General features: G+C 48.1%; 1 protein-coding gene across 1 annotated transcript; it reads left to right on the top strand.

Moving 5' to 3' along the window:
* Positions 1-2810: 2810 nt before the first annotated feature.
* On the top strand, positions 2811-22230 carry LOC126072309 (cytochrome P450 4F2-like). The gene is made up of 12 exons (XM_049877279.1): positions 2811-3265; positions 6401-6545; positions 9366-9419; positions 9506-9633; positions 11506-11627; positions 12806-13076; positions 16691-16757; positions 16945-17074; positions 20991-21124; positions 21216-21280; positions 21447-21529; positions 21978-22230. The coding sequence occupies exons 1-12, from the start codon at positions 3068-3070 to the stop codon at positions 22153-22155; spliced, it is 1575 nt and encodes a 524-aa protein (XP_049733236.1). The 5' UTR covers positions 2811-3067; the 3' UTR covers positions 22156-22230.
* Positions 22231-23148: the final 918 nt, after the last annotated feature.

The raw sequence follows: 23148 nt of genomic DNA, 5'->3' as shown, positions 1-23148 counted from the left end.
ACATATTCCCTTAATTTCTATTGATCTGGATATGTCCCAGTTTTGCCATCATATTTGGGTGAGAATTTTGCTCTCTATATTATTTTTGGTTGGCAATTTTTTTCTTTCAAGGTTTTCTGTATGTTGCCCCAATGCCTTCTTGCTTGCATGGTTTTTGCTGAGTAATCACAGCTTAGTCTAATTGTTTCTCCTTTGTATGTAACTTTTCATTTTTCCCAAGCTGCTCTCAGGATTCTTGCTTTGTCTTTGATTTTGGCTAGTGTGATTATGATATATTTTGGTGACTTTCTTTTGAGGTCTCTCCATTACGTGGTATGTTGATCTTCTTGGATGAGCAGCTTTACATCTTTCAGGATATTATTGAAGTTTTCTGTAAGCAAATCTTCAAAAATCTTCTCTGTGTTTTCCTTTTTCTCACCCTGTTCTGGAAATTCAATCATGCACAAATTTCTGCTCTTATTGTGTCCCACGTAGTTCTCAGGTTTCATTTTTCTTCCTTCTTTTCTCTGATTTTTTCTCCAGCAAAATGATATCTAAGGATTTTCTTCAATTTTGCTGATCCTGTCTTCCATTGTTTCAAATTTGCTCCTAAAACCTTCTATCGTATTGTTCATTTCTGAAATCTTGTTGTTTATTTTTTGGATTTCTAATTGCTGTTTTTGTACAATTTCTAATTGTTTGTTTATTTTGACATTTTGTTCCTGTATTATTTTCCTCAATTCTTCTATTTCTTTGTTGTGATTTCCCTGATTTTGTTTGTATTTTCCATGATTTTGTCTATTTTTTCCTTCGTTTTGTCTGTGTTTTCCTTCATCTCTTTCCTAATCTCTTCGATAACCCTGAATATAAGACTTCTGAGTTCCCTATCAGGTAGTTCTAGTACCTTTTCTTCTACCGGAGGGTCATTTGGTGTTTTATTTTGTTCACTTACTGGAGCCATCCTATCCTATTTTTTAAAAATATGTTTTAATATTGCCTGTTGTTTATTGATTGTAGGTTTGTTTTGTCCTGTTTTTTTGTTTATTTGGTAATGTCTGGGTGAGTGGGCTGGGTGCGTTTTGTTGCTTGCTTGTCCGCGGGCACGATAGTTCTCATCATCTTGTCTAGGACTTCCCTATGTTGCAGCAGGGCAGGTCCAGCAGGGGGTGGGGGGTGGGAACAGGTCATTTGCAGTAAAACTGTGGCTGGGAAGGTGGGGTATGTGGGTTCTGTGGGTCCATGCTGGTACCCCCATGGGGTATGGCACAGATAACCAGGAGGGTAGGGATAGGATGTTATGTGCAGACCAGGTTCTCTGTCTGCTGTTGGGAGCTCTGTGAAGTTGCCTTCCTGCACTCCCTGTCCAGACTCTTTGGTGGTTGCAGTGCAAGATGGTGACTCTATACTGTGTTAGCTGGAAGCAGACCTCCAGTCCCTAGCTCTCTTCATTCTCTATTCTCTGTTAGTTTCTTCTTCCATTCAGTGCTATATCATGTTCTTTATCCCTTTATTTGATGCTTAGAGTTCTAGGATTGATGTTTGTATCTGTTTTAAGGACTTTCTTTAATAATTCTTAAAAGTTCGGTTTGGGTTTTACAAATTCCTTTTATTTCTGATTATCTTCAGACGTCCTTCAGTATGGATTACACCGCAACATAAAGAAGGCAAAAACCCTCACAACTGGACCAATAAGCAACATCATGATAAACGGAGAAAAGATTGAAGTTGTCAAGGATTTCATTTTGCTTAGATCCACCATCAACGCCCATGGAAGCAGAAGTCAAGAAATCAAAAGACTCATTGCATTGGACAAATCTGCTGCAAAAGACCTCTTTAAAGTATTGAAAAGTAAAGATGTCACCTTGAAAACTAAGGTGCACCTGACACAAGCCATGGTGTTTTCAGTCACCTCAGAGGCATGTGAAAGCTGGATGATAAATAAGGAAAATCGAAGAAGAATTGATGCCTTTGAATTGTGGTGTTGGTGAAGAATATTGACTATACCATGGACTGCCAATAGAATGAAGAAATCTGTCTTGGAAGAAGTACATTCAGAATGCTCCTTAGAAGCAAAGATGGCAAGACTATGTCTCACATACTTTGGACATGTTATCAGGAGGAACAAAATTTAATCTATAATGCTGCCCATGCCACCATCTTCCAGGTGGTCTCGCTCTGGTTCTTGATCATGTACGTGATCACTGCCTGTGTCCCCACTAGTTGTGAGCCCCTTAAGGGCAGAGACTGTGCCTGCTGTGCTCACTACTGCCCCCTCCCGCCCCCACCCCAGTATCAAGAACAGTGCTGAGCTCACAGGAGGTACTCAGTGACCACACGGTATGTGCAGAGCTCTGGGAGGTAACAGATTTTCTCCTCAGCTTATAACTGAAGACATGAGTATCAGAGAAAATAAAGCAGAAGTGCCAAGTCATGGGTTTTGTTTTTCGCACGTGTGACTCAGAGCTTGTGCTTTAGGTTCCCTGGACCAGTGCTGTTCTGGGCTGGCTGCCCAGCAAAGAGGAATCAGCCAGGGCTCTGGGGATTGGATGGCTGGAATGAGTCATTTCCTACCTGCCCCCAGGGTCTAAGGACAGGCCAAAGGCAAAGAAGTCCCAGAAAGAGGCAGAGGAGGTTGTGCAGGACAAGCTGCTGGGGACAGGAGGTGCCAAGTTGGTGATGGCGGGGGTGGGGGGTGCACTGCTCATGGCTGGGTGGCTCCAGGGAGCGAGCTGACCTGGAACCACCTGATTAAAGGATAAATAGAGCCCCTGACACCTTGGTCTTGCTTTGGCTCGGGTTGGATCTTTCTGGACTTCAGCTGCACCCCTTGTCTCTCTCCCTCCACTTACCTTCCCCTGGACTTCCGTGGACTCCCTCACTCCCTCCCTCCCTCTCTGCTTCCACTTCTCACTCCACCTCTTCCCGTGGCCTTCCTGGGCCTTCTTCCCCTCTTTGATCCCATGTTTATGCATCTTAGCCCCCTACTTTGTCTCTGGAGCCCACACCCTTGGGCCCTTCCTCTACTCTGTGTCCGTCCCTCGTCTGCCTCTGAGCTCCCCATCAGCACCCCTTCTCCTTGGCCTGCAGGATGTCTCTGCTGAACCTGTCATGGCTGGGACTGTGGCCCGGGACAGCCTCCCCGTGGCTGCTCCTGCTGCTGGCTGTGGCCTCCTGGCTCCTGGCCTGCTTCCTGGCCTGGATCTACACCTTCTATGACATCTGCCGCCGCCTCCGAAGTTTCCCGCTGCCCCCAATGAGGAACGGGTTCTTGGGACACCTGGGCCTGGTGAGTGGGACAGTAGGAAAGATCTGGGGTGTCAGGACCAGGGCAGTGAGGACAAGGGGGCTGGGGGCCAGAGGTGGGTAGAGTCTAGGACAGCAGAGCAGTGGGGGACCGTGAGGGGAGCCCCACTTTCTTCCCTCATGCCCCAATTCCACTCTTCTCTCTGACTCCCGCAATGCCTGAGTCCTTTCTCTCGTTCTTCCCTCTCGCCTTTGCCTAGACTGTTTTGGGCCATTTTCCTGCCTGTATTTCACCCATTAGTGCACCTCTGGCTACTCTGGGGGCCTCCCAGGGCAGGCTGGACAGAGCTGGAGCTCCTGACTTTCCCATAGTCTTACCCTGAACGGGGGCCTCATCGGGGACACAGTCAAGGGTCCCCCCATCCGCTGCGGGGTCCACCTCTGCTGGCCCCAGGCCAGTGCCCACTCCTATGAGGGCTGCAGCTCCCCTACCCTCTCCCCAGACCCACAGGGGTACAGCTGGGCCGGGGGAGAACTGCGGGCAGTCTCCCTCACCTCTCGCCTTCCTCAGGCCACTTCCTTTTCTTATCTTGCCCTCCACCCTCAGGATATACTAATGAGCCCCACTACAGAATCCATGCTCATGGCCATTTGGAAATCATTTAGCTTTGATGAGAAATACTCATGTTCTCTTAGGCTTTCTCCACAATACAGCCAAAGAAAGATGACCATATAAATCCTACCCACCCACCGCCAAAGCGTCCTATTTTCATCCAACTCTCTGGTCAGCCCACTCTGCCATCTCCACGTGAACTAAGCATTGTCTGCTTTTGTTGCCTCAGTTTCCGCAATTGCTTGTCCACAGTCCTAGTTCAAACCCTACCCCATCATGCCATGATGACCCATGAGATGACTTACGGATGACCAGGACCTCCCTGATCTCATCCCCCAGCCAGCTGGCTGCCCCATCCTTCCTGGAGCCTTGTCTTCTCTGGCTTCCAGATACATCCTCTTGGTCTCCTGTCCCTCCCTTGGGCCTTTCTGTCTCCAGCCTTGGCTCCTTCTCACCTGACTTTTCAAAGTGGGGACTCCCAGTTGCTCTGGTCCTGAAGGGGGTTCCTTTGGCTCCTCTGTGAGGTGACCACCCACCTTGCTTGCTAATCACCCCCATAGAGCAGGGCCTGGTGGACCTGACTGAGCTGGTGGCCACCTACCCCCCAGGCCTTTAGACTGTGACTAGGCCCCATCTTCCCCTTCATCATCCTCTGCCACCCAAACACCATCTGGTCAGTCACCAACACTGCAGGTATCACCTGGAGCACGTGGTGGTGGGTGCTGTGGCTGTGGATAAAGACACCAAGCTATTCTCTTAGGTGCCCTTGGTCACCCTTGTCTTTCTCTCACCTATTTTCCAATCCCCATTGTGGTGTTTTGGACCTGAGTCCCCACCTACAGAGGACTCACCCCCCTAGCTCTGCCCTGGGGGAACCCTCAATCTTAGGAACACAGAACTAGATGGAGACACCCCAAACCTGTGTGGTCGAGGGTGGGTCAGAGGAAGAGATGAGGCTGAGCAGCCCAGTGAGGAAGTGAGGGCAAGCAGGAGGGTTTCCTGGAGGAGGGGCTGCTGGAAAGAGGAATGGGCTTTTTTAAGCCAAGAAGAGAGAGCGTATTCTGTGTGGATGAACAGCCCCAACAGAGGCTAAAGGAGAGCAAGTGAACACCTGGCCAAGTAACAGGGATCACCCAGGTCTAAAGACAAGGAAGTAATTGACCCGCCCTAGAGCTTGATTGGAGCCCTGTTGGTGTAGTGGTTAAGAACTTGGCTGCTAACGAAAAGGTCAGCAGTTCGGATCTACCAGTTGCTCCTTGGAAACACTTTGGGGCAGTTTGACTCTGTCTTATAGGGCCAGAATGAGTTGGAACTGACTTGACGGCAAAGGTTTGGTTTTGGTTTTAAACCCTAATTTGGACTTCTAGTCTCCAGAACTATGAGACAAAAAATTCTTGTTATTTAAAGCCACCTATGTGTGGTATTTCTCTTACAACAGCCCTAGGAGACCAAGAGAAAACACAAAACAAAACAAACAAAAAAGGGAACACAGACACAGACACATACAAGGGGTTACACCATGGGAGGATCTGTCAACAAGCCTAGGAACACCTAGAACCTTCAGAGAAAGCATAGTCCTGCCAGTGTCCTGATTTGGACTCCCAGGTCCGGAACTGTGAGACGATAAATTCCTGTTTTTTTAATTTAAAGCCACTCACTTTGGTATTTCTGTTAAGGTGCAAACTAGGAGACTAAGACACAGTGGGATCAGTCTGAGCTTGGGCTCCAGCTTAGCCTACTTGCTTGGGGTGCTGTAAATACTCCAGGGCTTTGCATGGGGTCTGGCTGAACTACATTCCAAGTGAGTCCATGTTTTTGTCTGTTCCCATTGGATTTGCCAAGGGGACATGTGGAAGGTCCTGTACACCTTCTCGACTGATGGACCCAGAGGCCTTGTGCATTGGTGAGGAGCAGAGAGTATGTGGAAGCAAGTTAATATGCTGGAGACCTGCAGCCACACTGCTACCTGGAGACCTCCCCTGGGGACCTCCCCTTGTGATTGTCCCAGCCCAGCATGCAGGAGGTGCTCTGTTGAGGAGGGCTGCTGTGTAATGGGCAGTCAGAGTTCATGCCTCCTCCTGTGGAGCATGCAAAGCTGGAAGGTCCCAGATCTGCAGACTTTCCCCGGTGGAGGACCCAGTGGCCTCGGTGTGGACTGCCAGGGCCCAGAGAGAATGTGGGAACAAGTCCCTATGCTATAGTCCTGAGACCCCACTGCTGCCTGCAGACCTCCCCACGGGGACCTCCCCCTGGGAATGTCCACTGTACTGTACCCACAACCAAGACAAGAAAACCCATCACCTGGAGCCAAGCTTTGTGGCTAGAGAGCATGCCTTACCCCTCTGTTCTTGGTTATACCCTTGGACTTGGATGCTGGTGCCAGGACTCTCCCACCCTCAAGGGACGCTTGTTCCTTTGGACAGAGCAGGAGGAAGCAGGGTGTCCCTCCCTCCGGGCAGAATCCTGACAAGGTTTCACAGAGAGGCTGTGCCACCTCTGGAAGCTGAGAAGGGGTGGACACTTGTAGCTCTTTCTGGAGAGGTGACCACTTCTGGTTATTTGCAGGGCTCCCCCACGGAGGAGGGTTTGATGGAAGTGACTCATCTGGTAGCGACCTACCCGCAGGGCTTTAAGACCTGGTTGGGCCCCATCCGCCCCATCATCACTCTGTGCCACCCCGAGATCATTCGGCCTATCATTAACGCCTCAGGTACCCACGCAGAGCTTCTGGTGGTGGGTGCCCTGTTAGCATCCAAGGGCTGCTTCCCCTCTGCTTCCAGCTTCTGGGTGGCTCTGGAAAGACCCCAGTCCCTTCCCTCTTCTCTCAGCCTTCTTTCTCTTTCTTTCATGCATTCAACAGCCCCCACCTCATCATCTGCAACCCTACTGGTGTTCTCAATCCAGGACCAGTCCTGGAGGGACCCCCAATCATGGACAGGTGTAGTGGTTAAGAACTTGGCTGCTAACCAAAAGGTCAGCAGTTTCGATCTACCAGTTGCTCCTTGGAAACACTTTGGGGCATGTGGTCAGGAGTGGGTCCAGTGAGAGAGGTGGGCAAGAGTATCTCAGAGGAGAAGGAAGACTTCTGTTGGGCCAGGCTGGAAGGTTTCCTGGAGGAGGGATTGTTGGAGATGGGTGTGGAAAGTTGTGTAGGAATTTTTAAAGCTGGGGCACGGTGGTACAGTGGGCAGTGGTGGCTTCTGAGCCTCCTGCCAGGCCTGGCGTCCAAGCCCCCCCCCGCCCAGCTGCAGTGCTATGAGGAGAGCTCTGGGCCACTACTTTCATGACGTCCATCTCTGGTGGGTCAGTCCCTTCTACACCATCCTGTGACTTGTCCATCCTATGTTCATTCCTCTCCTGTTCCAGACCCCCAGATGTCTCTCCTATGATACCCCACCTCATCTCTGCTCCCTTCCTTTGCCCTCTTCCTTTTGTACTCTGGACAGGAGAATGGGCAGTGTCCAACAGGGATCGCGACTCTGTCACTAATCTGTTCAGTGACTGTGGGCAGTTACCTGACTCTGGTTGCCGAGGTCCCTTTCAGTTGTGAGTGGTAGAAACCCAACCATGTGCAGCCTAAGCAAAGAAAGAGAATCCATTGAAGTAAAAGCCCAGGGAGGGTGGCCTTCGCACCGCTAAATCCAGGTCTCAAACAATGCCACCAGGAATCTGTCTTTATATCTTGGTTCTACTTTCCTTGTCAGTTTTACCTTAAGAAGGCTCTTTCCTCACATTGTAAATGATGATTCAACAAGCTTCATTGCAGTGGGAAAGCTCACCTTTTCTCCCAGAGTGCCCACTAACTCCCATCAACTCCCAAGACAATTGCTGGAACTCTGTTTGCCCAGTCTTGGTGGGTACGGGTCTCTCAGAGCTGTTGTTTTGAGGACACAAGCAACACAATGCCTAAGAACTCAGGCTCTAGATTCAGACAGACCTGGGCTCAGGTCTTAGACAGTCACTTACTGTCTGGGGGACTCTGGGAAAGTGAGATCATCTTTCAGAGGCTTAGGTTCCTTATGTGGAAAATGGGGGTAAAAAGAACACCAAGGAGAAGGTGGTGTTGGATGCCCAATGGGGAGAGGCCATTTCTGCCCCTGTGACTGAGGGACCCTGAATGACCATGTGTCAGGCTATAGGGCCAGGAGTGGTTTTGGTACAGAGGGGACAAACAGCTGTACAGGGGTCTCATGGTTGGGTGGATCTCTGCCTCCTACCCTTCTCTCTGGTACCTACAAGGGCATGAACTCAGTTCTCTTTGTTCCTCCCCAGATCCAGAGCTGAGAGGAGGGTCTCTGGTACACACAAGGCCTGGCCAACGCCTTTGTGGATGTGTGCTGCTGGGGGGTGGGGCCCTGGCATGTGGTTGTCCACATTTTCCACGCCACCTTCATCAAGCCTGTCCTCTTGGCCCCAGCCAGATGCCTGCTGCCCACAGCTTGCTGGCTTCAGCTGGCAGGTGACTGAGCATGCAGACAGGAGAGCTATGGGTTGGGCCTGTTGTCCCTGATGCACCTGGACCGAACTGTCTGACCCTAGTCATGTCTGGCCACGTCTAGGGTGTGTCTGTGTGATGCCTGGTGTTTGGCCATGTCGGGTGAATTTTTACACCTGGGACCATTTGGAAATGGTCTCCATCACATCTGGGGTTAGCTGAAGCCCAAGACTTCAGGGCCTCTCGAGGTCTGTCTGAGATGCCATTTGAGATTGTGCAGGTATCCTGTTGGTCATGTGGGGGCCATGTTTGGGCTTGCCCTATGTCAAGGCTGGGCTGTGCCTGGGACCCAGGGTCCTCTGTGAAGTGTCTGGGAGGTTACTTTAATCTTCTGTGAGACAGGTCCAAGATATGTACAGTCACTCCTTGGCCACATCTGGGACATTAATGAGTCCATATTTAAATTCTGCCTGGGACGTGTTTGTGTGATATTCTGAGGTCATGTCAGATGGTTCTGGTCCATATCAGGGCATGTTGTGTTGTGTTATGGACATGTTAGGGTGTGTCAGGTATGTCGTGGCCATGGTGGAGCATGTTAACACATGTTTGGACCATATCAGCGGTCTCAGATCCATGTCAGAGCATGTTATGGACATGTGAGGGTGTGACATGTATGCTGTTGCCATGTTGGGACATGTTGGTCTCATGTTAGCTGTTTTAGGTCCATGTCCGGAGATCTCAGAGGAGGGCGTGCTGTACCAGGGTGTCCTCAGTGCTAGGGTTTGGGGCTCTGCTTGGTGTTTCAGAAATGTTGGATGTAGGAGACACATCCAGGCATGTTGAGATGTGTTTTGCCATGTTAGGGTGTGTTAGCATGTTGGGGTGTCTTTGTGAGCTCTGCCTTTGCTCCACTTTCACTGCTTCAGCCTGTTTCTGGTCCCCTCTTGGCTCACCCTGCTTCCTCTGCCCTTGGCCCCATTCCTGCTGTGCTGGGCTTGTAGCGGGGTGCAGACCTCTGGCTAGCAGCCCACACCCCCACCCAGAGTCCCTCCCTTACCTCTCTCCTTGGCCACTGATGGCACTCATTCATGTCAGCTGCCATCGCACCCAAGGATGTGATCTTCTACAGTTTCCTGAAGCCCTGGTTGGGTGAGTAACTGAAGGGGGTTGGGGATAGTCGTGGGGTCCAGAGGAAGGTGCTGCCCTTGCCCACTGCCTGTGGCTGCCCCTAACAGGGGACGGGCTCTTGCTGAGTGGCGGTGACAAGTGGAGCCACCACCGCCGCATGCTGGCACCCGCCTTTCACTTTAACATCCTGAAGCCCTACATGAAGATCTTCAACGAGAGCACGAACATCATGCATGTGAGTCCCGTGAACCCAGAGTCCGTGATGGAGCCTTGGGGGGAAGGGGCCACAAACAGATCTGGTCTGGGGTCCTGGATCTGCTGGGTGGCTTTGGGCCCATTGTTCTTCCTCGCTAAGCCTCAGCTTCCTTATCTGTAAATTGGGAATAATGATCTCCACTTTGAAGGATGTTCAAGATGACGCAATGGAATCATGTCCCTGGCACATAGTAGGTGTACAGAACCTGTTAGTGTCTATGTTCCCCTCTCTGAATCCTGTTATAGTGTTGATGATAATGGTGAAAACTGTATAGTAGCTATTGCTGAGTAACGAACCCCTTTGAAACTCAGTGGCTTAAAATAATTAACATTTGCTGTTGCTCATGAGCCTCCTGGTCAGTTGGGCCATTTTCCTGATCTTGGCTGGGTTCCCTCATGCATCTGTGGTCAGGTATGGATCAGGTAGGCAGCTCTTCTGACCCAGTCTGGGCTCTTTCACATGTTTGGGACTCAGCTGGCTACAGGCTGATCTAGGATGACCTTGACTGGAAACCAGTGGTCTCCTCCATGTGGTTTCTCGCCCTCTAGCTGGCAGCCCAAGCTTGTTCACATGGTGAAGGCATGGTTCCAAGAGAGTGAGATGAAGCTGCAATGCCTCTTGAAGTCTAGGTTTACAATTATAACACCATCATTTTCCCCAGGTTTTATTAGCTTCAACAAGTCCCACAGCCACCCCAGAATCAAAGGGTGGGGGAATAGGCTCCTCCTCCTAATAGAAGTTGCTGCAAAGGCACATTGCAAAGGGTGTGGATTTAGGGAGAGGTAAGAAATAGGAAATAAGTGTCTGGGATTTGCAAGCTGATAAGTTAGGTTGTTACTATTTCATGGATTCTGCTAGAAGATGTGAGTTTCCTGGGTCAGCAATAAAGAATTTTTTTATTCACAGCACAGCAGGAAGTATGTGCTTCATGTTGGTTTGTATCCTTTCCCCAAGCCACCCAAATCCCACGGGAGCAACAGAGGTGGACCTAGATGGATGCAGTATGTTGTAATACTGGGGAGGAACATTGAGCTTAGGGAATCTGCAATTTTCATAGTAAGCAGAACAAAGCCTGATTTTTGCCTAAGGGAAGACATTTCCTCATCCCTCATGTTGTTCTTCACAAAGACATGTCTGAAAAGTGGCCCAAGTAAAAACCATAACGGCCTTGGATTCTTGATATACCCAGGAAGAATGTGTAGGGATGCTAAGGGCCATGGAAGACTGCCTCTCCCAATACAGGGGATATTTTTGCAGTAAATCTAGAACAAGGATTATGATGTTGAAGATGATGCAAGCTAGCGTTTATTGAGCACTCACAATATGCCAGAAACTATGTACCATTTCATGACATATACCGACTAATTCAATTCTCAAAACCCTATGAGGCAGAGATGGTTATTTTTGCTCCATTACAGATGATGATACTATGGCTCAGAGAGATTAGGCAGCTTATCCATGTTCACTCAGCTAGTAAGTGGGCTAGTAAGTGGTGAAGCTGGAATTCCACCCTGCTTTATATGACACTGAGGAAAGACACCTTAACTCTTAGTGAACATTTAACAGTGGGGGACCAAGGGGAAATAATGGGTTGATCAAGGGCACATAGAACATAAGAGGCAGAGCTGGGACTTGAACCCAGGTCTCCTGACTCACACCAGTGAGGTCTTCACATCTTAATAGTGACCGCTTTCACTGTCACTCAAGCCTGGTCCACTCTGGAGATGGGTGCCTTGGATGGAGGACCAGGAGGTTGGGTTCTGGGTGGAGTTCATCTTGGTGACTGGGGCTATGGGGGAGGCCCCAGAGGAGGCAGAGCACAGACCCAGCTCTGCCCCCTTTTCTTTCCAGGCCAAATGGAAGCACCTGGTCTCTGGTGGCAGCACCCGTCTGGACATGTTTGAGCACATCAGCCTCATGACCCTGGACAGTCTGCAAAAATGTGTCTTCAGCTTTGACAGCCACTGCCAGGAGTGAGTCCTAAACCTAGATCTGGGAACTTGGGCCGTTGACCCAAGGGAGTAAGTGGAGAGGGAGGACTGGCCAGGGCAATCAGAAGTGCCTTCTTGGAGGAGGTGGATCAGAGCTGGGCATCGAAGGACAGGGAATGGGAGAGAAAGAAAGGTCCTTTCAGGTAGGTGGCAATATTTGAGTAAAGACAAGAAGGCTGGGATGAGCAGAGCATGTGCAACAGATAGTGAGAGGACACATTGGAAATGAGGTTGGAAAGGTAAGGAGGGGCTGGATCTTTAGGATATTAAGAAACTAGGCAAAGAGGTATGTACTTAATCTTGGGGTCTCCAATGGAGTCACGGAAGGCATTTGAGCAGATGAGGGGCATGTTCAGAAATGAGCTTTAGAAATCTGTGTCTGTGGAAGACCAACTGTCATGTAGACACTGGATGGCGTTGACATTGGATGGATGGAGACCAGGCAGGAGTCTGGGCCCATGGACAAGATGAAAGAGGATGAAGTATGAGCTACATAGACAGTTTAGGAAGGAGACAGGGCTGGTGAGAGTGATGAGCATAATGCCCAAGCTGTCCTTGGTGACTGGGGCCTGGAGCCAGCTCCCAGGGATGGGGGTGTAGGAGAGAGAAAAATGTGAAGAGTCATATCTCCTGGCTTATTCCCACCATGCATCTTTGGGGTCTTCTTCTCCTGGATGTTCAGTTTCACAATGTCTCCGTGGAGTCACGGAAGGCATTTGAGCAGATGAGGGGCATATTCAGAGATGAGCTTTAGAAATCTGTGTCTGTGGACTACCAACTGTTGTGTAGACACTGGATGGTGTTGCCATTGAATAGGAGATCAGACAGGAGTCTGGGCCCATGCATGAGGTGGGAGAAGATGAAGTGTGAACTGCATGGACAGTTTGGGAAGAAGAAGGGGCTGGTGAGAGTGATGACCATGATGGCCAAGCTCTCCCTTGTGACTGTCCCCTGGAGGCAGCTCCCGGGGATGGGGATGCAGGGAGAGAAGAAAATGTGGAGAGTCATATCTCCTGGCTCATTCCCACCATGCATCTTTGGGGCCATCTTCTCCTCGATGCTCTCATCACGAGAGTTAGAGCCTTGGTCCCAGGTGGGAGGTTCACTCTGGGCTTTAGGTGTGTGAAGTTGCTGCCTTCCTTCTTGTCCTCGTCCTGTAGGAAGCCCAGTGAATATATTGCTGCCATCTTGGAGCTCAGCGCCCTTGTGTCGAAACGGATCCGGCAGATCTCACTGCATTTCGACTTCCTGTATCACCTCACTCCTGATGGGCAGCGCTTCCGCAGGGCCTGCCGCCTGGTGCATGACTTCACAGATGCTGTCATCCAGGAGCGGCGCCGCACCCTCTCAGAACACGGTGTTGATGACTTCCTCAAGGCTAAGACCAAGGCCAAGACTTTGGACTTCATTGATGTGCTCCTGCTGAGCAAGGTTAGTGTCTGTAGGTTCTGGTTTGAGAAATGGGCAAAACCTCAATTTCAGATGTCAGATAGAGGAACTCGAATGTGATTCAGAGGGTACTGGGGAGCCATGGAAGATGCTTGAGAAAGGGAGGGTCATGTATCAGATGTTTTAGAGATGAATGCAACCTGCAGGGAATGCTAATCTTGAATTGTGAAGGGCCTGAGATTTTAGTCTACTTACAAACTAGTAAGTTACACAGACATGGTGTGTGCATGTTTACTTAATATGTAACATATAATATCCCAAACTAAACCCAGTGCCGCCGAGTTGATTCCGACTCACAGCGACCCTGTAGGACGGAGTAGAACTACCGCATAAAATTCCAAGGAACGCCTGGTGGATTCGAACTGCTGACCCTCTGGTTGGCAGCCGTAGCACTTAACCACTATGCCACCAGGGTTTCCTATAACATATGATATAGCTGTGCAAACCCTGGTGGCGTAGTGGGTAAGTGGTACAGCTGCTAACCAAAGGTCTGCAGTTCAAATCCGCCAGGCGCTCCTTGGAAACTCTATGGAGCGGTTCTACTCTGTCCTATAGGGTTGCTGTGAGTCAGAATCAACTCGACAGCAGTGAGTTTTTTTAATGTAGCTGTTATTACTAGTGTTGCCCCTACTCCTATCTATAACAGAACGAAACATTGCTCAGTCCTGTGCTATCTTCACAAGTGTTGGTGTGCTTGAATCCATTGTTGTAGCCACTGTGTATTTTGATAACCTTCCATCGTTTTGGTTCGGTCCATCCTAGGGGGCTCATCTTCCAGCACTATACCAGACAATGTTCTATTGTGATTCAAACGGTTTTCACTGGCTAAATTTTGGAAGTAGATTGCCAGGGCTTTCTTCCTAGTCTGTCTTAGTCTGAAAGCTCTGCTGAAACCTGTCCACCATGGCTGACCCTGTTGGTATTTGAAATAACTGTGGCATAGCCTCCAGCATCATAGCAATATTTAAGGCACCAGAGTACAACAGACTGACAGATAGGTAGTAGATATACACACACACACATGCACACAAATATAATATCAAAGCAGACCATTTATTTCACAGTAATAACAGCATCTAAAGTAGCATCATAGTGCTGGCTCCCCATTTCTAAATGATCCCAAGGGCCAATTATTCAACTGTATGTGCCACAGAGTTTGCACCATTGGAGATGACCCCAACATTATCAGTCCTGTAGCTTATATAGAAAAGATGGCATATCTGCCCTCCTCTCCCCCAAAGAGACAGAGGGGAGAGTGGGGTAGTGACCTGTGCTCTTGTGTATAAATCTAAGTCTCTAGGTTTACAACCCCTGACATGTAAGCAAATGCCTCTTGGGGAGATAAGATTGGACTCTATGGACTTATTACCCTAGGTTGTGAGCAAATGGCTCTGGAACAACCCTCACTCTCTAACATTAGGGACATTTAGTCATTCAGTGTAAAACAGGGTGCCAGTGATTTTTTCTCAGAAAGCCCTCGTCACGCAGAAACACGGCAATACTCATGGAACTTTCAATCCTCCCACTAGGCACAAAACAGAAGGCAAGGAGAACAGGGAGAAGGCGTGTGGGAAGCGAGCTTTGGGGATGGTCAGGAAGACATGTTTAGGACTGCAGGGTGGGTTGGGTTTCTGGATGGAAGATGAATCTTTGCAGATGGTCTCAGCCACAGTGTAGGCTCCAACTCTTGGTGACCCTGTGCCCAACAGAATGAAACATTGGCTTGTTTTGTGCCATCTTCACAGTTGTTGGTGTACTTGAATCCATTGTTGTGGCCACTTTGTATTTTATGTGTCTCCCAACCTAGGGGTCTATTCTTCCAGCACTGTATGGGACGATGTTCTTTTGTGATACTTAGGGTTTTCACTGGTTAATTTTGGAAGTAGATTGCCAAGCCACTCTTCCTGGTCTGTCTTAGTCTAGAACCTCCTCTGAAACCTGTCCACCATGGGTGACCCTGCTGGAATTTGAAATACCAGTGGCATAGCTTCCAGCAACACAGCAACATGCAAGTCACCATAGTACAGCAGACTGGCAGATGGGTAGTAGATATGTGTGTGTGTGTGTGTGTGTACATATACATACATATATATATGTGTATATATATGTATATGTTTTATATCGGACTCTTGGGTTAAAGTAGATCATTTATTTCACAGCAATAACAGCATCCAGAGTAGCATCATAGTGATGATTTTCCAGTTCCAAATTATCACAAGGTCCACAAGATGTTGGCCCAATTATTCATCTGTATAAGCTAAGAGTTTGCACCATAGGAGATGACCCCCACAGTATCAGTCTTTTAGTTCATATAGAATAGGTGGCACATCTGCCCTCCTCTCCTCCAGAGAGCTAGAGAGGGGAGAGTGAGTGAGGTTTGTTCTGGAGTATAAACAAATACTCTCCAGAGAGAGGGCAAAGTCTCTAGGTTTACAACTCCTGACATGTAAGCAAATGCCTCTCAGGGAGATAAGACGGAACTCTATGGACTTACTACCGTCGGGTGTGAGCCAATGGCTCTGGAGCCACCCTCAGTCTCTCACATTCAGGAGTAGTTATCGTTCAGTGTAAGCTAGTTGCCTTCAATAGCTGTACAAAGAATAAGGAAGACCAAAGAAGAATTGATGCCTTTGAATTATGGTATTGGTGAAGAATGTGGAGTATACTACGATGGACGGCGAGAAAAATGAACAAATCTGTCTCGGAAGAAGTATGACTAGAATGCTCCTTAGAGGCAAGGGTGCTGAGACTTCTTTGAACATACTGTGAACATGGAAATAGTAGGAATCTGTCACTGGAGAAGAACATCACGTTTGGTAAAGTTGAACAACCAGTAAAGTAGAGGGTCATTGAAAAAGAGGAAGACCCTCAGTGAGATGGATTGACATAGTGGCTGCAACAAGGGGCTCAAGCATAACAGTGATTATAAGGATTGAGCAGGATCGGGCAGTGTTTCGTTCTTTGTATATAGGGCCACTGAGTTGGAACAGGGCACCTAAGAACACAACAAGGTTGCCGGTGATTTTTTTTTCTCAGAAAGCCTTCATCATGCAGAAACATGGAAACATTAATGGAGCCTTCAGTCCTCCCACTAGGTGTAAAACAGGTGGCAAGGAGAAAAGGAAGGAGGCCTATGGGGAGAGGGCTTTAGAAATGACGAGGAAGGGGATGGTTCTAGGACTGCAGGGTGAGCATCAGTTTCTGGATGGTAGAGGAATCTTTGCAGATGGTCTCAGCTGGAGTGTCCGCTCCCACTTGTGGTGACTCTGCACCCAACAACACAGAAATGTTGCCCGGTCCTGCGTCATCTTCACAATAGCTGGTGTTCTTGAGTCCATTGTTGTGGCCACTGTGTATTTTTAGTGTCTTCCAACCTTGGGGACTCATCTTACAGCACTATATCGGACAATGTTCTGTTGTGATCGTTAGGGTTTTCATTGATTAATTTTCAGAAGTAGATTGCCAGGCTTCCTAGTCTGCCTTAGTCCGAAAGCTCCACTGAAACCTGACCACTGGGTATGACTCTGGAGGTTCGGCTCAGAGACCCTTACAGCTGATGCGACTCAAGAATAATGGTGGTCTTGCCTTGTTTCCAGGATGAAGATGGGAAGGAGTTGTCAGATGAGGACATCCGAGCAGAAGCTGACACCTTCATGTTCGAGGGTGAGGGTCCCAGCATGGGGTTGCATTGGGGGCAGGTGTCTGTCATTTCCAGGGACTTGGTGGGTGGGCCCTGGACCACCGCATCATGCTCCACCCTCCTTTGTCCTCCTTGAGGACCTCAGTGCAAGATGTCTGTCTTCTGGTACTAAAGCAGCCCAGTGACCCAAGTCTCCCTGGCTTCTGTCAGGCCATGACACCACGGCCAGTGGCATCTCCTGGGTCCTATACAACCTTGCCAAGCACCCGGAATACCAGGAGCGTTGCCGGCAGGAGGTGCGAGAGCTCCTGAGGGACCGCCAACCAGAGGAGATTGAATGGTGAGTGCATGAACTCGTGACCTGTTCCCCAAGCACTTTTCCTTGGCTCTGGTGGGGATGAGGGAAGATCTTTCTACTGATTCTGTCCTAATTGCTTAGTGAGAATAGGAGCAGAGGCCAGATGCAAGGCCTGATACCCAGCCTGGTCAGGAGGGGAAAGGTTGTGGCTTTCGAGTCCGTAAGATCTGGTCTGTTGGGAGAACAGCGACAACGTATGAGGGCGGTTGTCACTTAGCCCGTGTTCAGTAAACAAACTTCCCCTCCACCTCCCTTGTTTTTCTCCTTGAAATCACAGTTTTTCAAAGATCTTTACTCCCTTGGATGTTTGCCCTTCTCCCACCCCCTAATTTCTACCCTAATTTCCAGTCCAGGGATTCACATGGGACATCTGGGGGTAAAAGTCTTCCATTTCTTGTCCAGGAACACCTGCATCAGTATCCATCCAGTCCTCACCCAGCAGACACTCCTTCACTGTGCCCAACTCAACCTCCATCCCCAACGCTATGCCCAGCTCCATTCTGTGTCCTGGAATCCCAGGAAGGACCCGTTCCCAGTTCCCATATTCCAGGAGTTCCCAGCCTGGTGTGGGAACAGTCCCAGGCCAGGATAGTCCCAGCTTTCATGGATAGGACTGAGGTTGAAATAGAGAAGAAGCCTCAACTGAGAAACCATTTAGGTGCAATTGGGAAGAATGCTCTAAGCTAAGGAAATTGCCTGGGCAAAGGCTGAGGAAAGAGACAGAGATAGAGATGGGGGAGAGGGGAAGGAGAGGAATCTAATTAGTTAGACAAACTACCAAACCAAACAAAAACCAAAGCAGTCGCTGTCACATTGATTCCAACTCATGGCAACCCCATGTGTCTCAGAGTAGAACTGCTCACAGGGTTTCAATGGCTGTGATGTTTTGGAAGTGTTTTTTTTTTTCAGATGTCTTTATAAGAATTAGTTATATATTAAAAATTAATCCTTTTTCTGTTTCGTATTGCAAAAGATGGCCTTTAGACTTTTTGTTAGTTTTTATGAAGTCAAATTTATCCATCTTTTCTTTCCAGCCAAACTATCCATCCATTCTCCAGGGTTTTGTGGAATGGCCTTCTTTATTGGATGTTAAGTTTTTACCCATTCATGTGTCTGTGTCTTAGCTTTCTAGTCTGCCCCCGAATGGATTATCCTGTTCTTGCAACAGTACCACACTGTTTTGTTTATTACAGCTTTGCAACAGGTCTTAAATGTGGTAGAATGAGTTTCCTGTCTTTAGTCTTTAATTTTTAAATTGTCCAAGCTTTTCATGATCTTTTATTCTTCCACAGAAATTTTAAAGTAAGTTTGTCAAGTTCCTAAGAAAATCAGCTGGAACTTTATTTATATTGAGTATATGATCTATTGGTGGAAAGTGGAATGCTTTGCTATATTAATACATCCTATTCCAGGGTATAGATGGATATCCAGTTATTCAAATAACCATATCGTTTTTTAATAGAGTAGAAAATGTCTGCTTAGAGATCTTAGGCATGCTTTATTAAATGAACCCTTTGATACTTTCATCACTATGGGGAATAGAATCTTCTATTGGTATTTCATTTGGATTGAGTCAGATTTATAAGTGCATTTGGAATATAGAGCTTTCACATGTCTTGTTAAATTTAACCCAGGTATTTTATATTATTATTATTAGCATCTTTTGTTTTCTTTATTACCAGTTAGTTAGTATTATTATCGTTTATAACAGGTTAGTGTTATATACATACCAGTTATCTACATAGAAAAATCTGTGATTTATGTATATAAATTTTGTGCCCAGCAAACTTAGTAAATACTTAGGATGTTATTTTGTACCTTGGGGAAAATATGGATCATTTAATAAAAAACCTCTGGGACTATTGGAAAGTTGCTTGGAAAAAAGTTAATTCAACTGATTCTCATTTCTTATAACAATATAACATCCTGATAAAGGAAAGCTTTAAAATTAAAAGAGGAAGTCTTAAAAGCTCTAGAAGAAATCATGTGAAAGCTATTTGATAGCGAAGGTCCTATTTTGACACAAGTTTGAGGAGGTATACAAGAAGAGACACACTGTCAAATTAAAAAGATACAGAGGAGTGTATAGTGTATAGTATGCTACTGCACCCTCTCCTCATCTATCAACACAGTTAGCTTCCAAAGACTAGGTTGTTATGCAAAGTTGGCATTATGTGAAAATGGAGGATGACCACATCCAATCGCAGAAATGGAGGATGACTACATCAGTATAAAAAAAAAATTTTTTTTTTTTTTTTTACAACCGCTAAATTACATCATTACATAACTGCCAAACCTCTGAGAATCATGGTCCAATCAAGGTGATACATAACATTAATCACCAAAGCCAGCATTACTCTCACCTCATAACTGGCCATTTGTTAGTGCCAGACATACACCGCTAATGTGCAAAATAGTCAGATAGTAGATTTTTTACTATTGTCGTAAGTGCAAAATGATGGATAATGAAAGTGTCAATAAGCGAGGAAAAGGTGTATATAGTTTCTTGAGATGCAGAAAAGTATCTCTGGAAGGGCACATAACGAAATAATAACCTGGGAAACCTGTGGGGAGGGAATGTGTGTGGTGCTGGGCTATACAGGTGCTCTTTCATAGTTTTTGAAATTTGAACCATTTGACTGTATCAGTGACTTAAAAATGTAAATAGCCATACAAAAAAAGAAAGGGATCAAAAAAATTCAGCCCCCTTACTGAATTCTTGATGTCCCTGGGTGGTGAAAATAATTTACACACACAGCTTCTGACTGAAAGGTTGGAGGTTCAGGTTCACCCAGAGGTACCTTGGAAGAAAGGCCTGATGAGCTACATCTGAAAAATCAGTTGTTGAATAGCTTGTGGAATACAGGTCTACTCTGACACACCTGGGGTCTCCAGGAGGCAGAATAACTCAGTGGCAACTGAACCTAGTTACTGAATCCTCACTGTTGGTGAAAGTTTTCCAGTTGATTGTCTCGCTTTCCAAGTATAAAACCACTAATTGCCAGTACAGATACATTTTCCCCACATTTCTAATAGCTATACTTTTTTTTTCTTGTCTCGTTGCATCAGCTACTATCTCCAGTAGGGTGTTAAGTAGGAGTAGAATTTGGATATGTTTACATCGTTTCTTACTCATTTACCTTTTGATTTTTCTCTCTTACCATAAATAATATTTTATTTTTCTATAAATTTGTCAGCCTTTTCCGGGATGGCTTTTGGGTGTTGTGGTTTGCTGAGAAAGGCTGCTAAAAACACCTAGCTAAATTTTCTCTGGGACTTATGTGATTATATTGCTTTTCTAATGCTTCGTCTTTTTTTTTCTTTCTTTCTTAATTTTACTGTGGTGAAAATGTACATAATAAAACATACACTACCTCAACAATTTCTGCATGTATAATTCAGTAACACTGATTACATTCTTCAAGCTGTGAGATCATTCTTGCTATCCTTTTCCAAATCATTTCACCACCATTAACATAACCTCAAGGTCCCCTATGCAAAAATTCTGTCCTGTCCCCCTCCCTCCAACCGCTGGTAACCACTAGTAATCTTTGGTTTCCCTATATTTGCTTATCTCATATAAGTGAGACCATATAGTATTTGTCCTTTTGTGACTGATTTATTTTGGTCAGCATGATGTTTTCAAAGTTCATTTATGTAGTGGCATGCATCAGGACTTCATTTCTCTTTATGGATAAGTAGTATTCCATTCTGTGTATATACCATGTTTTGCTTATCTATTCATCCCATGCTTAATCTTTGATAAATCTGGAATTAATATTGTTATAAGGAGTGAAGGTCAGAGAGAGATGGTAAAAAAAAAAAAAAAGTGTCACCAGACGGCGGGGCCTGGGGGAGTCTTTGCTCTCAGGTTAATTGTTGGGGTGGGGTTCCTCAGGGATGACCTGACCCAGCTGCCCTTCTTGACCATGTGCATCAAGGAAAGTCTGCGGATGTATCCTTCAGTTACTGCCATCGCACGTTGCTGTACCCAGGACATAGTATTTCCAGATGGCCGGATCATCCCCAAAGGTGCCCACCCTGGCAAGGGGGAGGTCCCAGGCAGGAAGGGGAGCCCACCAGGCAGTGGGGATCTCCATCTGACTGCCTCCTCCTCCCACAGGTATCATCTGCCTCATCAGCATCTTTGGGACCCATCACAACCCCTCTGTGTGGCCGAACCCTGAGGTGCCGCCCTTGCCCACCCATCCTTATCCACTGAAGGAACCTGGGGAAGGGGCAGGGTCCTGAGTGGGGAGTCAGACACTGCATGTGGCACTCTACAAGCATCTGCCTTTCCCGGGTGGTGTGTCTTGGGAGACCTCACCCAACAGTCCTGTCTCCCCACCCCCAGGTCTATGACCCCTTCCGCTTCGACTTAGACAACAGTGAGAAGAGGTCGCCTCTGGCTTTTATTCCCTTCTCTGCAGGTCCCAGGTGAGATGTGCAGGCGACTGAGGGAGGATGGGGTGAGATATGGGGGGAGCGTCTGCGACTTCGTCTAGGCCTGATTTGTGTGTGTGTGTTTGTGTGTGTGTCTGTGTGTGCGTGTGTGGAGAGCTTCCAGTGGTCCAAGTTCCAGCCCCCTTCCTTCTCCACCCCCTGAGATTTGGACAAGGATCTGGGGGAACGGAGGTGGGATTCAAGGAGGGGTCCCTGGGTGTTCAGAGCCCCTCCCCATCTGCTGTTCTGAGTAAGTGGTTGGAGTCTGGGCCAAGCTCAGGGGACCCACGGAAGCCCTCATGGGGGTCCCCGGTTCGGTCACCCCCTCTTTATCCCTTGAGCTGATCAGGGCGGGATGGGAGTGGGGGTCCTGGGCCAGATTCCAGGAACAGTAAGGCCCGGACAGGGACCTGGGCTAAATGAGACCCCGTCCTGTTGGCAGGAACTGCATCGGGCAGACGTTCGCCATGACCGAGATGAAGGTGGTCCTGGCGCTCACGCTGCTGCGCTTCCGTGTCCTGCCAGATGACGCTGAGCCTCGGAGGAAGCCGGAGCTGATCCTGCGCGCTGAGGATGGGCTGTGGCTGCGGGTGGAGCCGCTGGGTGGGGGTCAGAAATAAGCCACGCTGACCCTTAGTTCCGCCCCTACTCACCCACCTACCTTAGGAGACTCCCAGGAATAAAACTTTGTTGTCACTTCTACCTTAGTCTCCCCAGGAGTCAGCAGGGGTGCTTGGGGACCGCAGGACTGTGGGTGGGAGTGATTGGGTGGAGAAGGGCCCAGTCACTCGGAGCTCAAGACCCACCTTGCTGCCCGCGGGTTCTCCCAGATCCGGATCATGGAATTAACCTGTGGACAGCAGGGAGCCATGGGAGGTGTAGGGCAGGAGAGACACCAGGGTTGAGGATGGACTTAAGGGATAAGATTGAGGCCCTAAGTCAGGGAAGGGAACCCATAGTGGCAGATCCCTTCTTCTGGCTCCTGGGATCCCCCAGGACACAGGCCCCTGGTTAGCCCAGCATACAAGGGGAGGGGGGCATCCAGAGCCCACACCCAGGCAGCCTGTCCAGGACTCTTTATTCCCTCCCTGTTGTTGCCAACGACCACCCTCCTCTCCATGTCCACCCATCCCAGCTGGTCCTGGGTGACCCCCTTCCCCTGCCTTCAGGAGCCCCTTCCTCCTCTGGCCCCCTGGTGCCTAGGCAGCCTGGCCAGTAGATACAGGGTAAGCCCCGTGTGTGTCCAGCGATCTCACGGGAGAGTCAGCAGGAGGCTCATCCCGTCTTTCACTTCAGGTTCCTCTTTTTTTCCCATTATAAGCTGGCAGGATCAGCTTTGGCTCATCTCGGAGTAGTGGGGGCAAGGTATCTTGATTCAAGTCTCAGCTCTGCTGTGTAACTTTGGGAAAGTGAATTTCCCTTCCTGTGCCTCAGTTTCCTCATCTGTATAATGAGGATAATAGCAATACCTACCTCAGGTGGTCCCAGGAACTGAATGTGAAGGACCCTGAGCTGTGCTTGGCACAGTCACTGCTGAATAAACATGGCCTTTTTGGGTTTTTTTGATGCAGCGGTTAAAGCAATCAGCTGCTAACTGAAAGCTCAGCTCTTGG

Source organism: Elephas maximus, chromosome 3 (assembly GCF_024166365.1).
Source record: "Elephas maximus indicus isolate mEleMax1 chromosome 3, mEleMax1 primary haplotype, whole genome shotgun sequence".
NCBI lineage: Eukaryota > Metazoa > Chordata > Mammalia > Proboscidea > Elephantidae > Elephas > Elephas maximus.
The sequence above is the reverse complement of the archived record's forward strand: the minus strand, read 5'-3'. Positions and strand labels throughout refer to the sequence as shown.